General features: G+C 46.4%; 1 protein-coding gene across 1 annotated transcript in view; it reads left to right on the top strand.

The window, feature by feature from the left end:
- The window catches only part of YWHAB (tyrosine 3-monooxygenase/tryptophan 5-monooxygenase activation protein beta), a 39,693-nt gene extending 26,385 nt beyond the window's left edge, over positions 1-13,308 (top strand). Inside the window, exons 4-6 of the mRNA XM_044296084.1 lie at positions 6,754-6,917; positions 7,439-7,534; positions 11,022-13,308. Coding sequence (XP_044152019.1) covers positions 6,754-6,917; positions 7,439-7,534; positions 11,022-11,078 — 317 coding nt within the window. The 3' untranslated portion in view covers positions 11,079-13,308. The remainder of the gene's footprint in view (positions 1-6,753; positions 6,918-7,438; positions 7,535-11,021) is intronic.
- The last annotated feature ends 2,079 nt before the right edge of the window (positions 13,309-15,387 follow it).

The raw sequence follows: 15,387 nt of genomic DNA, 5'->3' as shown, positions 1-15,387 counted from the left end.
TGTTGTTGCTGCTCTCTGCTGCTGCTGATCTGCTCCATCTCTACTCCTGACGTTCTTCTGAGGCACTGGTAGGACAGTTAACCCTCTCCTAACCCTCCTGGTCATAGCTGCTATAACCCTTTGTGGTCTCTGTATTAGAGTACAACCACCTTTCAGCATGTCAGATCCCACGGGTGCCCCCAAACCCTGGTACCATGCCTGTACCGCCTGTAAGGAACTTTTTCCGCGTGGACAATCTGAGCCGCATTGCCTTGCATGTCAGGCCCCGATGCAGGGCCCGCTTCCCGCTGCGACCCCCGGTGCCTCTGAACCCCCTGACTGGGCTAGGTCTCTGTCTCAGGCAGTGGAAAGCCTTACACACGTAGTGGGCCGTCTCGTGGATAGACCGCCTCTCCCGCAGGCTGCCACAATCCCTGTCGCACCCGCTGGGACTACCGTTTCTGCCGCCCCCACTGGTTCCCTGCCTCCCAGCGAATCTTCCAGGGCCCGGCATACTCAGAAACGTTCAAGGGTTGAGCGCACATCTTCTCCAGATGCTTCGCTCTCCGCCATGCGTGCGAGCTCAGTCGAGTCTATCCTCTCAAAGGGATACGCTTGGCGGATTCGGACGTGGACATGGACTCAGAGCTTCCGTCCAAATTGGCGTCCGCGGTGGGGCATCTTATCGCTAGCATCCGTGATACCTTTCAGATACACGATGACCCCCCCAGCTCCGAACAGGCCGGCGTGTCCTTTCTCCGCCCCAGACAGGCCTCCAAGGTTTTTCCCATACACGCTGATTTTTCTTCTGTGGTATCCAAGGCTTGGACCCGGCCTAACGTCCGCTTTATTACACCCAAAAAGCTGGACATTTGCTATCCCTTTCCAGCGGATTCTGTGACCACGTGGACATCCCCGCCTAAGGTTGATCCTCCCGTGGCTCGCCTGTCCAAAAGCACTACTATTCCGGTACAGGACGGATCTTCCCTCCAGTCTGTTGAGGACCGTCGTACGGAATCCCTCTCCAAGGCCATATTTACTGCCTCTGGTTCGGCCCTTAGACCGGTCTTTGCCTCCGCCTGGGTTGGTAAAGCGGTCTCTGAATGGGGTTTGCAACTGGAACGGGAGTTAGGGTCGGACGTCCCTGTTCAGGACCTCCGCTCCTTAGCCCAACTAATTGTTCAGGCCGGAAAATTCGTCTGTGAGGCCTCCCTTGATGCGGGTGCCCTCATTGCCCGTTCCTCTGCCCTGGCAGTTTCTGTCAGGAGGGAACTCTGGCTGAAGGTTTGGGCGGCGGACGCCGCTTCCAAACGCTCTTTGGCCGGCCTACCATTTACGGGTTCCCGCCTGTTCGGGACCCGTCTGGACGAACTTATATCAGAGGCCACGGGTGGGAAGAGTACTCTCCTCCCCCAGTCCAGGCCAAAGGGCGCCCCCCGTGGTCGCGCTGGTTCGTCCCGGTTTCGGTCCTTTCGCAAGACCACCGGGTCTAGACCCGCGGCCAGTTCTTCTTCCTCTGGCCCAGCCCAAGATAGGCGCAAGAAGCCGTTTTTTCGGACGCAACCTACCTGGCGCAAGTCCCAGCCTGCACGGGCTCCCACAGGCCAGCAGCCCTCTGCCTGAAGGTGCGCCACCACCCACCCGGGTGGGGGGCCGCCTTCTCCTGTTCAGGAACGTATGGCGGGCCCACATCTCAGACGCATGGGCGCTCGAGATTGTATCTTGCGGATACAAGATCGAATTTGCGTCCATTCCGCCAGACCGTTTCTTCCGATCCCGTCCTCCGCGGGATCCCGTACGAGCGGCCGCCTTCTTCGCGGCTATTCGCTCTCTAATGGACAAGGGTGTCGTCGCCCCCGTGCCTCCGACGGAAAGGTTCAGGGGGTTCTACTCGAACCTCTTTGTGGTTCCCAAGAAGGAAGGCTCAGTGCGACCGATCTTGGACCTAAAACGCCTGAACCGTTTTCTCCGACTACAGAGATTCCGGATGGAGTCTCTCAGGTCCGCAGTGGCCTCCCTGGAAAGAGGGGATTTCATGGTTTCGATCGACATTCAGGATGCATACCTCCACGTTCCGGTTGCTCCATGTCATCACCGCTTCCTGCGCTTCGCGGTGGGGGACGATCACTTCCAATTCGTCGCCCTTCCCTTTGGTCTGGCGACGGCTCCTCGGGTGTTCACCAAGGTCCTGGCCCCTGTCTTGGCCCTTCTACGTTCAAGAAGTGTTTTTCTTCTCCCATACTTGGACGACATCCTGGTCAAGGCACCCTCCTTCTCTCAGGCATCCGGCAGTGTGGACCTCACCCTGGAGACCCTGACGCGGTTCGGTTGGGTTATCAACCACCCCAAGTCTTCCCTTATCCCCTCCAGACGGCTGATCTTCCTGGGGATGCTCCTGGATACAGAGTTGGCGGAGGTCCGCCTCCCGTCGGACAAGCGTCTGGCCCTTCGCGGGTCGGTTCACAGTCTCCTCCGTCATCGCCGCCCTTCCCTCAGATCCAGCATGCGGTTGTTGGGAAAGATGGTTGCCTGTTTCGAAGCGGTGCAGTTCGCACAATTCCGATCCCGCACCTTTCAGAGGGCAATTCTGTCGGCCTGGGACAAATCACCGGGGAGTCTGGACAGGACCTTTCTTCTGCCTCCCCTGGCTCGGGCTTCCCTCAGCTGGTGGTTGCATATCCCTCTAAGGGGGAAGTCCTTCCTCCCACTGAACTGGCTGGTGATTACCACCGATGCCAGCTTACGGGGGTGGGGGGGGGTTTTCCCTCCCCGGTCCGTCCAGGGCGTTTGGTCTCTATCGGAGTCCAGACTTCCAATCAATATTCTGGAACTGAGGGCGATTTTTCTGTCCCTCAGACACTGGACCCATCTACTGAAGGGCCACCCTGTTCGGATCCAATCGGACAATGCCACGGCTGTGGCATACATAAACCATCAGGGAGGCACTCGCAGCGCTGCAAGAGGTGACCCTCATTCTCCTCTGGGCGGAGACGCACGTGCCGGCCTTATCTGCGATTTACATCCCGGGGGTGGACAACTGGGCGGCGGATTTCCTCAGCCGGTCCACCATCGACCCGGGAGAATGGTCCCTGCACCCAGAGGTGTTCGAAGCCCTTTGTCTTCGCTGGGGTCGCCCCGACGTGGACCTCATGGCTTCCAAATTCAACCACAAGGTCCCCCTATACCTGGCCAGGGCACGGGACCCGAAGGCATACGGCGCCGACGCGCTCGTCCTTCCGTGGCGCGAATTCTCCCTTCTGTACGTCTTTCCTCCTTTTCCCCTCCTGCCACGGGTTCTTCGGAGGATCGCGGCAGAGGGCGTTCCCGCGATTTTAATCGCCCCGGATTGGCCCCGCCGGTCTTGGTACGCCGACCTAATGTTGCTGTTGGCAGACGCACCGTGGCCACTGCCCTCCAGGGAAGACCTTCTCTCTCAGGGACCGATCTTCCACGAGCATTTAGGCTCGCTACGTTTGACGGCGTGGCTATTGAGACCGCCGTCTTAACGCGACGGGGTTTCTCCGCGGACGTAATCCGCACCATGATCCGTGCTCGTAAGCCTGTATCCTCTAGGATCTACTATCGGGTTTGGAGGTCCTATCTGGGGTTCTGTGAGTCCCGGAGCATCCCTCCTCTCCGATTCTCCCTTCCCACACTCCTGTCCTTCCTCCAGTCGGGTCTGGACCTGGGGCTGAGCCTCAGTTCTCTGAAGGGACAGATTTCGGCGCTGTCTATTCTTCTCCAGCGTCCCCTGGCCCCTCTAGGGCCCATTAAGACCTTCTTACAAGGGGTGGCTCACTCTGTTCCGCCGTACCGCCCTCCAGTTCCTTCCTGGGACCTGAATGTGGTGCTCTCGGCGCTCCAATCCGCCCCCTTCGAGCCTTTACGGGAAGTCTCCCTTCGTCTTCTGTCCTGCAAGGTCATCTTTCTTGTGGCCATCACGTCTCTCCGACGGGTGTCTGAGTTAGCGGCTCTTTCTTGCTCCGACCCTTTCCTGGTCTTCCACCAGGATAAGGTTGTGCTTCGGCCTGTCCCGACCTTCCTGCCAAAGGTGGTTTCTGCCTTTCACATCAATGAGGACATCGTCCTTCCGTCGCTCTGTCCCTCTCCTTCCCACCCCAGAGAACGGGAACTGCACCGTCTGGATGTGGTCAGGGCGTTGAGGATTTACTTGGAGGTCACCGGATCCTTTCGGCGCACGGACTCCCTGTTTTTGGTTCCGGAGGGTTCGCGCAAGGGTTTGGCGGTCTCCAAGGTGGCTATTGCCCGTTTCATTAAACTGGCGGTGTCTGAGGCTTATCGAGCCAAGGGCAGAGCTCCGCCTTTCGGCATCACTGCTCATTCCACCAGAGCAGTCGGTGCTTTCTGGGCGCAGAGGCATCGGGCCTCGGCTGAACAGTTGTGCAAGGCAGCCACTTGGTCCTCTCTGCACACTTTCACAAAGTTCTATAGAGTGCATACGCATGCATCAGCGGATGCTGCTTTGGGCCGCCTGGTTTTGCAGGCAGCGGTTTCCTGATGCTCTGGTGGTGTTCCGCCTTGGGTTTGTGGTCCCTCCCTTCTTGGACTGCTCTTGAACGTCCCAAGGTCTGTGTCCCCCAAGGAAAATGGGCGAGAAAAGGAGATTTTTGTATAACTTACCAGTTAAATCTCTTTCTCGCTCTTCCTTGGGGGACACAGCACCCACCCTTCTGTGTTTGGTTACAGGGTTATGGTTTGGCGCCCCGTTGGGTTGCTGGTTGGTTGTTCCTGTTATTGGTTGTTTTCCTTTCACTACTTGGACACGCAACTGGTAGCCTCTATCTCCAGGCTGAGGGTATAGCTGATGGAGGAGGGGCTTAACAGTTTTACTTAGTGTCACGCCTCCTAGGGAGCTGAGCTATACCCAAGGTCTGTGTCCCCCAAGGAAGAGCGAGAAAGAGATTTAACTGGTAAGTTATACAAAAATCTCCTTTTTGTGCACTTTTGCATTTTTTGTGATATTCTTTGCATCTATGTTTTGATTTTATTTTTCAGTTAAAACTCCAGCTCCAGATGTTGGCTAAAAGTTTTGGGAAATATGAAGTGCAGCCCTGTTAAAGGGTTTCTACCACCAGATTTTGACATATTTGGCTGACTGACACTAGCGATCTGCTAGTGTCTGCAGTACCTAACAGTGCTCTTGTATCACCTCTGTCTGCTGCTGTTAAGCTTAAAAACGTACTTTTATTGATATGCAAATAAGACCTCTAGGTGGTATGGGGGCGTCTTTTCAGCACCTAGAGGCTCCGTCTACTCACCATTTCTGCCGCCCACCGCATTCCTCCAGCCCGCCCCGCTCATCTTGATTGACAGCCAACCTCGCTCCATCTCAGACGAATGCCTGCGCCGTGCGCTTCTGTATTTGGCGCAGGCGCAGTGACTGTCGGACCGCTCCCTGCATTGGCATTTTCACTGCGCCTGCGGCGCAGGGAGCAGTCCGACAGTCACTGCGCCGAATACAGAAGCGCAGGCACGGGAATTCGTCCGTGATGGAACGAGTTTGGCTGTCAATCAAGAGGAGCGGGGCGGGCTGGAGGGACGCGGTGGGCAGCAGAAATGGTGAGTAGACGGAGCCTCTAGGTGCTGAAAAGACGCCCCCATAGCACCCAGAGGCTCATTTGCATATCAATAAAAGTATGTTTTTAAGTTTAACGGCAGTAGACAGAGGTGATACAAGAGCACTGTTAGGTACTGCAGACACTAGCAGATCGCTAGTGTCAGTCAGCTAAATCTGTCAAAATCTGGTGGTAGAAACCCTTTAAAGCTTTTGGCATTCACACAGTTTTTTGGTGAAAACATGCCCTACCAGTTTCATATGTGTAGTGGCCCTTATAGCTTTAATTTAGGGGCTTTTTACTTTGTCAGTGGGCTGAGGGAGGAGTGAAGCCTGTGTTTTGGGTTAAAGGGCTTATTTGACTCTTTGTAACTCTTTGTAACTGATGACCTATAGGTCTCCAGCTCTGATCGGTTGGGATTAGCTGTTAGCTGAGAATGCCGCTGCCTTTTCTCAGGCCAGCGAAGTCACAGTTGGCCCCTCTACGATCAGATGCTGATGACCTATGCAGAGGACAAAGAGTCGGATAACCCCTTTAAGGAGGTTGTACCATTATCTCTGCATCCGACTTAAAGGATTCATTTCTCAGGACATAAAAACATGAAAATACATTCTTATTTGTTTCCTTTAGTTCTGTATATCCATAGTAATATTTCATCCTGGATTACTAGAGTGACTTGTGGTGCCACTGATTGTGGCCAGTAAGTAGCATCTTCTGAGGGAGCAGAACAAGCTGTTTATGGCAAGATGGTGAACAAAGGTGAAAGGCTCCAAAGATTTGATCTGGACCCCATTTCCACATGCTGTATATAGATGAGCTCATCTAGGGTATTAGTCGCAGGCGTTACTGCCCCTGCAAATGATCAACTACTGTGCTCAGTAGAGAGTTAACCATGTGCACACCAGAAAAGGCAAAGGAGGTCTGAGAGATAGCAATGGGAGCAAATCAACCTGCCAGACCATAAAATACAATGTGAGAAAGAAGCATTATCAGTATTACCTTTAATTTACCAGATGTAGACCTAGTCCCTGTTAAATTGTCAATGATCCTAAAGGTTGGCAAAACGTCACTTTCTCGTCTCTACTCTTAAGTCATGACAAGGCATCGAGTTGTCCTGCTTTAATCAGTCACTTACGGTGACAGATGTACCGGATAATACACTGTACAGGCTAATGCTTTCTTTTTCCTCATTTTCTAGGTACTGTAGGCAGCTCTCAGCAGGCCTACCAAGAAGCTTTTGAAATTAGCAAGAGTGAGATGCAGCCGACACATCCTATTCGACTTGGACTGGCCCTAAACTTCTCAGTCTTCTACTATGAAATCCTTAATTCCCCAGAAAAGGCTTGCAGTCTAGCAAAATCGGTAACTGCATCCCAGTGTTGAATCTCCTGTGGTTTCATTTAGCTTTCTACTGTTTTTCTTCCGTAGCACTTTGGCAACTGGCACTGTGAAGCCAATTTAAAGGGTTTCTGTCAGTAGAAAAATTGGTATTAACCTGGCTGACATTAGTGATGTACTAATGTCAGCTGAACATAACTATATTAGTGCCATCTCACTTCGTGCCACCGTAATTGAGAAAAAAAAATACTTTTATAATATGCAAATGAGCCTGTAGGTGCAGGGGGGGCATTGCCCCTGCTTCTAGAGGCTCTGTTCTCCCACCTCTGGCCGCGCCTAGCTACACTTGATTGACAGGGCCAGACAGCGTTGGTCTCCGCCTGCCGGCCCTGTCTCCTGTGGAAATCTCGTGCCTGCGCTGTCCCGTTCAGTATTCGGCGCAGTAAGTGAAGGACGCTCACCGGCTTCACTCGCTGCGCCTCCGCCAAATACTGTGCTTCCTTTTTGGCCAACATTGCGTAATGGTGAATAATTGTGTCTTCCAGGCATTTGATGAGGCGATAGCTGAACTGGACACGTTGAATGAAGAGTCCTATAAAGACAGCACTCTTATCATGCAGCTACTAAGGGACAATCTTACAGTAAGTATAATCCTGCCAAGAGGCTCTCAAGTAAAGCGTGATATATGAATTCCATTAATAAAAGGGAATATTAACCTCTTGGTGCCTCTAATCTACTAGTATGCCAGCAAGGTGTATGGAGCGGGATCATGAGCTGGTTGCGCTCCATATGTGGCTAGTGCCGACTGTGTAATAACACAGTTGGCACCCGGCTGCAGTGACCAGCGATGATGCCCATCCCAGTCATTTTATTAACCTGAAATACACCTATAGTCTGCAACTTTTTGCCGCTCACGCCAGGTCTAGAAAACATGTGGGCGGGGCCGGCACGCCTGCCTCATTCATCATTTTCTATGCCTGTTTTAGGTGTAGAAAATGGTCTAAATGTACGACAGCTGGGGAAGCTAGCTTACATTTAGACTGGCACTGGATGCGCCAAAGTTATGTAGAGGCCAACTCCTCTCTGTAACTTCTGTCTATCCACCGCCAGAACAGTGTTTTTTTTAAGACCAGAGTCTAAAACGCCGGTCTTAATAAATGACCCACTTAGTCCTCAGATGCTGCGGTCAATATCAATAACGACCATGGCATCAGATGGTTAGACATGGAGCCCCCATGTCAAAATTTCAGTGCTACAATTGGTTGCAATTACAGCCTGGGGCCTTGTGAAGGCTGCCTGCAGAGCTGGGCTTGGTAGAATCCCATAGCCTGGAATAGTATACTATTGTAGTTTATGGCGCTAGTGATCAGACTATCATATTTTCAAGTCCCCTGATGGGAATAAAAATAAAAAATTCTAATAAACCCCCCCTCCGAATTTTTTATATGATACAAAAAACATAATAAGTATCGCTGCTTCAGAGAGTATCTAAACTATTAAAATATAAAAATATTGTTTTTTTTGCACAGTGAATGCTGTAACTTTGCCACTTTTTAGTCACCTTTCCCCTCCCAAAAAAAGTTTAATAAAAAGTGATCAAAAAGTTGCATGTACCCTAAAATGGAAAATTCAAGGTATACTTAAATGGTGCCATTAAAAATAAAAATTACAACCTCAAAAAAAAATAAAAAAAAATCATATTGATATGTGAACGGAAAAGTAAAAAAAAAAGGCATTGGTGTTGGAAGACTGGGAGGAAAAAATTAAAGGACAAAAATGAAAATAGTCTGGTTCCTTAAGGGGTTGATATAATGTTACGCAGAATAATATCAAGTCTGCTAAGTTAGGCTACTTTGTCAGGGTTGGATCCATTCGGAAAATACAGCCGTCTGTATCCGTTCAGAATGGATCCGTTTGTGTTATGTTTAACATAGCCAAGACGGATCCGTCTTGAACACCATTGAAAGTCAATGGAGGATGGATCAGTTTTCTATTGTCAGTAAAAACGGATCTGTCCCTATTGACTTACATTGTGTGCATTAGAATACAAACTGATCTGTTTTGGACCGCTTGTGAGTGCCCTGAACAGATCTCACAAACAGAAAGCCAAAACGCGAGTGTGAAAGTAGTCTTTTTTTTGGAGGTGAGAGCTGCCTTGCAGAATAACTAGCTGGATTTAAAAGGCGGTTTTCGAGATTTTTTTTTATTTTATTTACTGACAAACCTATTCTCTGTATAGGTCAGTAGCTGATCGGTGGGGGTCAGACACCCGGGACTCCAGCCCATCAGCCGTTTTAGAAGGCAGCAGCGCTCCTGTGAGCCACGTGGCCTTCTCTCAACTTTTCCTGTGCCAGTGATGTAGTTCATAGTTCACGTGGCCTAGGTGCAGCTCAACCCCATTCAAGAGAATGGGCCTGGTCTGCGACACCAAGCAGTGCCGCTATACAATGCACTGCGCTGTGCTTGGTGAGCTTCCTTCTCAAAACAGCTGAATGGTGGAGGTCCTGGGTGTCAGACCCCCACCGATCTGATACTGATGACCTATCCAAAAGAGAAGTCATCAGTAAAAATAAAAATCTCAGAAAACCCTTTTAACATTCAGGAGTGTAGGAAAGCTTGGTGCTGACACATCTGTTCATGCCCAGAAAACTGTAAGGTAAATAACAAACGGCTAAAGAGAGCAAAGAACAAGGATTTTACTGGTGATTTTTTTTTTTTTTTTTTTTTTTTTTTTTTCCAGCAAATAACATTTGTTTTATTAATGCAGCAAAAGTTCCAACACATTAGGCGTTATCAATACACCAAATATAAGAGTATACAGTACAATCAACATGTCAAGATGTACATTTAGGCTCCATTCATACGTCTGCAAATGGGTCCGCATCCGTTCCGCATTCATTCTCTATGGGGACACACAGTGTGCTATCCGCTTTTGCGGAGTGCGGCACCGATCTTCGGGTCCGCAGCTGCGGACAAGAATAGGCATTTCTATAGGGGTGCCGGGCGGGTGTGTTGCGGGTCCGCAACACACCACTGACGTGTGAATGGAGCCTTACAGTGGATTGATATGTCTAAAGTTAGATAGGCAAGCTAACAGAGTGTTGTATTTACTAATAAACGTTATCATTTTATACAATTTTATGACTGGAGAACCTTCATCTGAACACAAAACCGAACGTTACATAAACTAAGCCTGATTCAGCCTGGAGGAAAGAGAGAGGGGTCATGTGTATATAGAGCCGTGTGTATATAGCATACAGCTAGTGTCTAATTTCTAGCACTGACAGGGTTATGGTGAAATGCAATAAATTGTTGAAGTTCAAAGATCGCTTCTTGTACAGCTGTAAATATATCTCTCCCTGCGATTGTCGGCGTCTGTTCCCAGCCCAGCGGGTGGCTTTTAATAACTCCACTCTATAGAACAAGAAAATATGGCTCCAAAGGAAAGGCAATGTGTACATCATTATTATATTAAGGCAATTGCCCAGGTAATGCCGATGTGCTCATGCATTTACTGGCAGGAGGACAGCTGTGATACACAGCTACATGCCTACTGCAAGGATCAGCAGCGAGCCACCTTAGACCCCCTTGTAGCGATAGTCATTGACACACACACCGCCACCACAACCACAGCTGCCACCACCAGAAGGTCCTGAGCCAGGAAGACAGGTTGGTGCAGCCAATAGTAGACGAGGATGAGACTACCTAGCATCACGGGTGAACAGGGTTCAGCAAACTCAGGACTAACCCAGAAGTGAATGGAGCATGCTGGGAGTCGTAGTTTCACCACAGCTGTGGCGCACTGAAGGTTGCTGACCCTTGGTGTAGAGAATACAACTTGTCCCAAAAATTTTGTGTCTTTTGTAAAAATAATTTAGTTTGGGATGGCGTTGTGAAAATTCCCCAAAAAATGTGTGGACCTGAAGACCAAAAATGGAGGGGATAAAGTTCCACTTTAATGTAAAATTTGCAGTTTTGAATTGTCCCTTCTGCTAATGGAAGTGATTCTGTTCACATATGTCAAGTCATTTCTAATGATCCAATTAAAGTAACCCACATTGCAGTCATTGGCTGAGGAGGCAAGATCACGCCATTGTAACGTGCACTAACAGGCGGTTTGTTTTCCAGCTATGGACTTCAGAACACCAGAGCGAGGAGGCCGACAACGTAGAGGGAGACAACTAACAACTGCCACGCATCCAGTTTTGTTTTTTGTTTTTTCCCCCCCACTATCACTCTGTATTGTATACTCCCCTCGTGCGACCAGTAAATAGAATAGTACATCGACTTTCACAACCTCCGTGTAGCAGAATAATTTGTGGATGTAAGGAAAAATTTCAGGTATTTTACCGAACAAATCCATTCTAATACTTCTGTATATATGATATATTTGTACTTGTATATCATATATATAACTTAAATATGTAATTATGTCTTTTTTTAACTGAACACTGTGATTACGGGGTTTTGTAACATTCTAAGTGAGGTTTTTCTCCCCTCCCCCGTCGCCCCCCTCACTTTCAACATTACAATCTATTTTAGGACAAAAAGTCGAAGTACAATTCTGCTGTACCTGTTTTACAGGATGTTGGTGACCATACTTGTAACCCCCGGGGTGAGTTGGGTCCATACCATGATGTTTGGTTCCTGTATCAATGATCTTGTTTGATTTAAGTTTAACTATGACAGATGGATCTTAATTTGAAAGCCTGGATATAATAATCAAATTTTTTTTTTTTTTTTTTTTTATATTTAGTCATATTGCATTTTTCTATTAGTGTGATGCGCACTATTTTGCCACTATGTGTTAAAAGAAAACATACACGTTATTACATCAGGGGCTCAAACAGAATATACTTACTGTAAAGTACAACTATATTGGTAACTATTGTTCGTAGTTTTAAAAAAAAAAAAAAACGACTGTCAGATTCTAAAAGGAGAAAATCGAGCGTATGTGTAAGGTCTTCCCATCATTTCTGTTGTGGAGTATCTTAGAAACCTGGTCATTTTCTTTCTTTCTTTGCCATAGTATTTTAACTGTTTACATTTTGTTTATTTTAATGAATTCAACGCATTGTCCTTCTCAGAACTCCTTCCTGGTGGCTTTTGGATCTCCTGTTCTTCATTTTTTTAAAGAGGTCCTCCTCCTAAAGATATTAAAATCTGATTAATAACACTGACTTGTTTGAAAATTAGCCACATGCAGCCCTTCCATAGTTTAACTGAACTGAACTTTGATCAGGGATGCCCAACTGCAGCCCTCCAGCTGTTGTAAAACTAAAACTCCCACAATGCCCTTCTGTAGGCAGTCCAGGCATGCTAGGAGTTGTAGTTTTTGCAACAGCTGGAGGGCCGCAGGTTGGGCATCTCTGCCTTAAGATCATTATCGATCAGGTTTGTTTCAGTTGAACCTTAGGGGGTCCGAGTGTTTACAGATGCCTGAAAACGAGCCTTAGGTGTGGAATTGACATTGCTCGGCTGCTACAAAGCTGCTCTGTTCCTTCTGTGCTGTCAGCACAGTGCCAATCCATTGCTGAATATAGTAGAAAGACTTGTTGCTAGGGAATCGCAACCCTTAGTAACAGATTTATCAGATTTCTCAGATCTTCAGTTCAACACTCTAATGCTACTAGAATAAGGACAGAGAAGGAGCAAGGGAGCTTGGCAGTAATGAAGTATAGTTTGTGTCTCTTACTGCCTTATTAATCAGATTTTTCTTGAAAAGGTGCTGAACCTCTTTAGTCCAGTCTCTTCAATGCATGGCCCAGTTTGAGACACTTTCACACCCCACATCTTGTTTTTCGTTCACCTGATTTGGATGTCAGTCTGTTATCTTTCACCAATATTCTAGGCATTTTTGCAGTAAGACGTCTGTATATCTATGACATCGGTTGTAAACGCGCAGAGTACTGTATTTAGTTAGTCACTGTTCAGGCTGTCACAGCATCATTCCGACTTTTTACATTCCACCCAGCTGTATCTTTTTCTCAGTGTCTGTCCGTCTGTCTGCTTCAAGACAAAAAAAATAAATAAAAAATATCCATGCACTGATCTTTCAGTCTCCGAACAAGACGTACCGTTAATACTTGCGCTTTCTAAATGCAGTAGTGAATGTGGAACTGAGCCTGTCTGTATATCTGGTAGCTCTTTATTTTTTTATTATTATTGTTTTGGCTTTGTTTTTACTGACCAGTATTCTGCCTAAAGGTTTGCTTCTGTGTTGGATTGATTACCTAGCACACATGTGGTTGTGAAAAATTTAGTCTAGCGCAAAAAAAAAAAAAATTCAAAAAAAAAAAATAATGGTTATTGATGTACTCAAATTTGTGTATGTATTTTCAACAGTTCTAGTTTCACCCTACACAGAATAATCAGGAACATGTAACAATTCGAGCAAAATAAATAATCCGTGTTACCTGCGTGTCCTGTTGTATTTATTGGTGGATGTATATGCTGCAACTTCACCAAAAAAAGGAGGGGGTTTAATGACTAAGGCCTCATGCACACGACCGTTGTGTTCTGTTCTGCAAAATGAGGTTCCGTAATTTGTTTCCGTGTGACTTCCTTTATTTTTGGAGGACCACCAGACATAAAGGAAGGTAAAAAAAAGTCTGACAGGTTTGCCATGCAAATGATTGGAATAAAGCAGGCGCAGATGACAATCTTGTGTGCCTCCGCCTTTTTTTTGCAGTACCATTGACTTGAATGGGTCCGCGGACCGTTTTCCGCGGACAAGAATAGGACAGGTTATATTTTCTTTGACGGACTGGAACCATGGACGTGGATGGCAAACAGTGCACTATTCGCATTTTCAACGGCTCCATAGAAATGAATGGGTCCGCATCTGAAACGCTATAATCAGCGGAACGGATGCGGAGGCAAACAACGGTCGTGTGCATGAGGCCTAAATGCAATATTTCTGAATGCCTGCACAGACTTTTACTATAGTAGTTTGCATTGCTTAGACCTCTTTCACACGAATGATACGGATTGTGTCAGGGTCTGTTCAGGAAAAAACTGATTTGTTTTGCATGCAAGTCCAATCATTTTTTTTTCTGCGATTGTGTTGCGTTTTTAATTTTTTTTTTTTTTTTTTTTTTTTTTTTTTTTCTGTCCGGATTGTATCTAGATTGAATGCATTTTCATACACGTGAAGAATAATCTAATCTACATCTCCTAGCAATCGTCAGCAAAAAATGCATCGTATACAGATGAGCCCTATTCACTTCTATGGAACCGGAGCTGTGTGAAAAACACACAATATAGAACATGATGTGATTTATTTTTTTATTTTTTTCTGAACACAAAGATGTCGAATATCTTCTATATAAAAATAATCTTCACATAAAAAAAAGAGGATAAAAAAAATATAAAATTAAATGATCCCACAGGCGGACATAATCGCCTCTAATTTCTTTTATCGAGTATCTTACTTTGATTTGTGCAAGCAGAGAAACAAAGGGACAATTGTCTATGCAAAAATATATATGTAATTTATTATACACAATATAAACCAAGAATATAAAATCAATACAATTGCAAAGACAAACAATGAAGCTGTAAAATAATACCCTTGACATGGTATAAAACAAATGGTAAAATAATATAATATTGTCCATCTGCCTCCAGATGGCACTGTTGTAACATCAGACTTTTAAGTGGAAACTTAGATAACGTGGCTTTATTTTATTAGGTACATTTTTAACCTTTCTCAACGTAAATCAAGGAGGGGGGATATTTTTTGGACTCTGAAGTAATCATTTTCATGCACACGACAGTTGTTTTTCTCGGGCCTCCGTTACGTTTTTTTTTTTGTTTTGTTTTTTGCGGATAGGATTGGGACCCATTCATTTCAATGGGTCAGCAAAAAAATGCTGATGGTAAATGTCCTACTTTTTCAACTTTGCGGACAAGGATAGGCATTTATTACAAGGGATCTGTGGAAAAAAACGGATGCTGCATCCATGAGGCCTTAGTGGAACCAATTTGATGGTTCCCATACCATCTTATTTATGGTCAGATAAGAAATACAATGAGCCTTACACTTGCACTGTGGCCTTGTGTAATGTAACTGTCCAAGCTAGTGAGTAACAACGCCTGGAATAACATTAGCTTTTCTGAGAAACTTCCATTAGCAGAAAACCTTAATGCTTTCTATACCTTCTAAGACTATATTCTCTCAGTGAGACACACACACGGCATAAAGTATACCTTAATACTTAGTTATAATATATATCAATATTGCATATTATACATGAATTATTGATATGTTCATACTAAAAAGCTAAATAAATGCACACATGAATACCGTATAATACCTATGAATAGACATCACACACCAGATGTGTCTTAAGGATATAAATTCTTGTAATGGCTTAGCCATGAAAAAAAACATTGTTCCCTTCAGACAGACATGTCTGGAGAAGCCAGTATACTCCCCATAGCTAAACCCATATTTTTGTTAGCAATAACCTTTTAAAATACAATGTCCGTT

The sequence above is a fragment of the Bufo gargarizans genome, chromosome 6, assembly GCF_014858855.1.
Source record: "Bufo gargarizans isolate SCDJY-AF-19 chromosome 6, ASM1485885v1, whole genome shotgun sequence".
NCBI lineage: Eukaryota > Metazoa > Chordata > Amphibia > Anura > Bufonidae > Bufo > Bufo gargarizans.
This window is presented reverse-complemented; position numbering and strand designations above follow the sequence as displayed.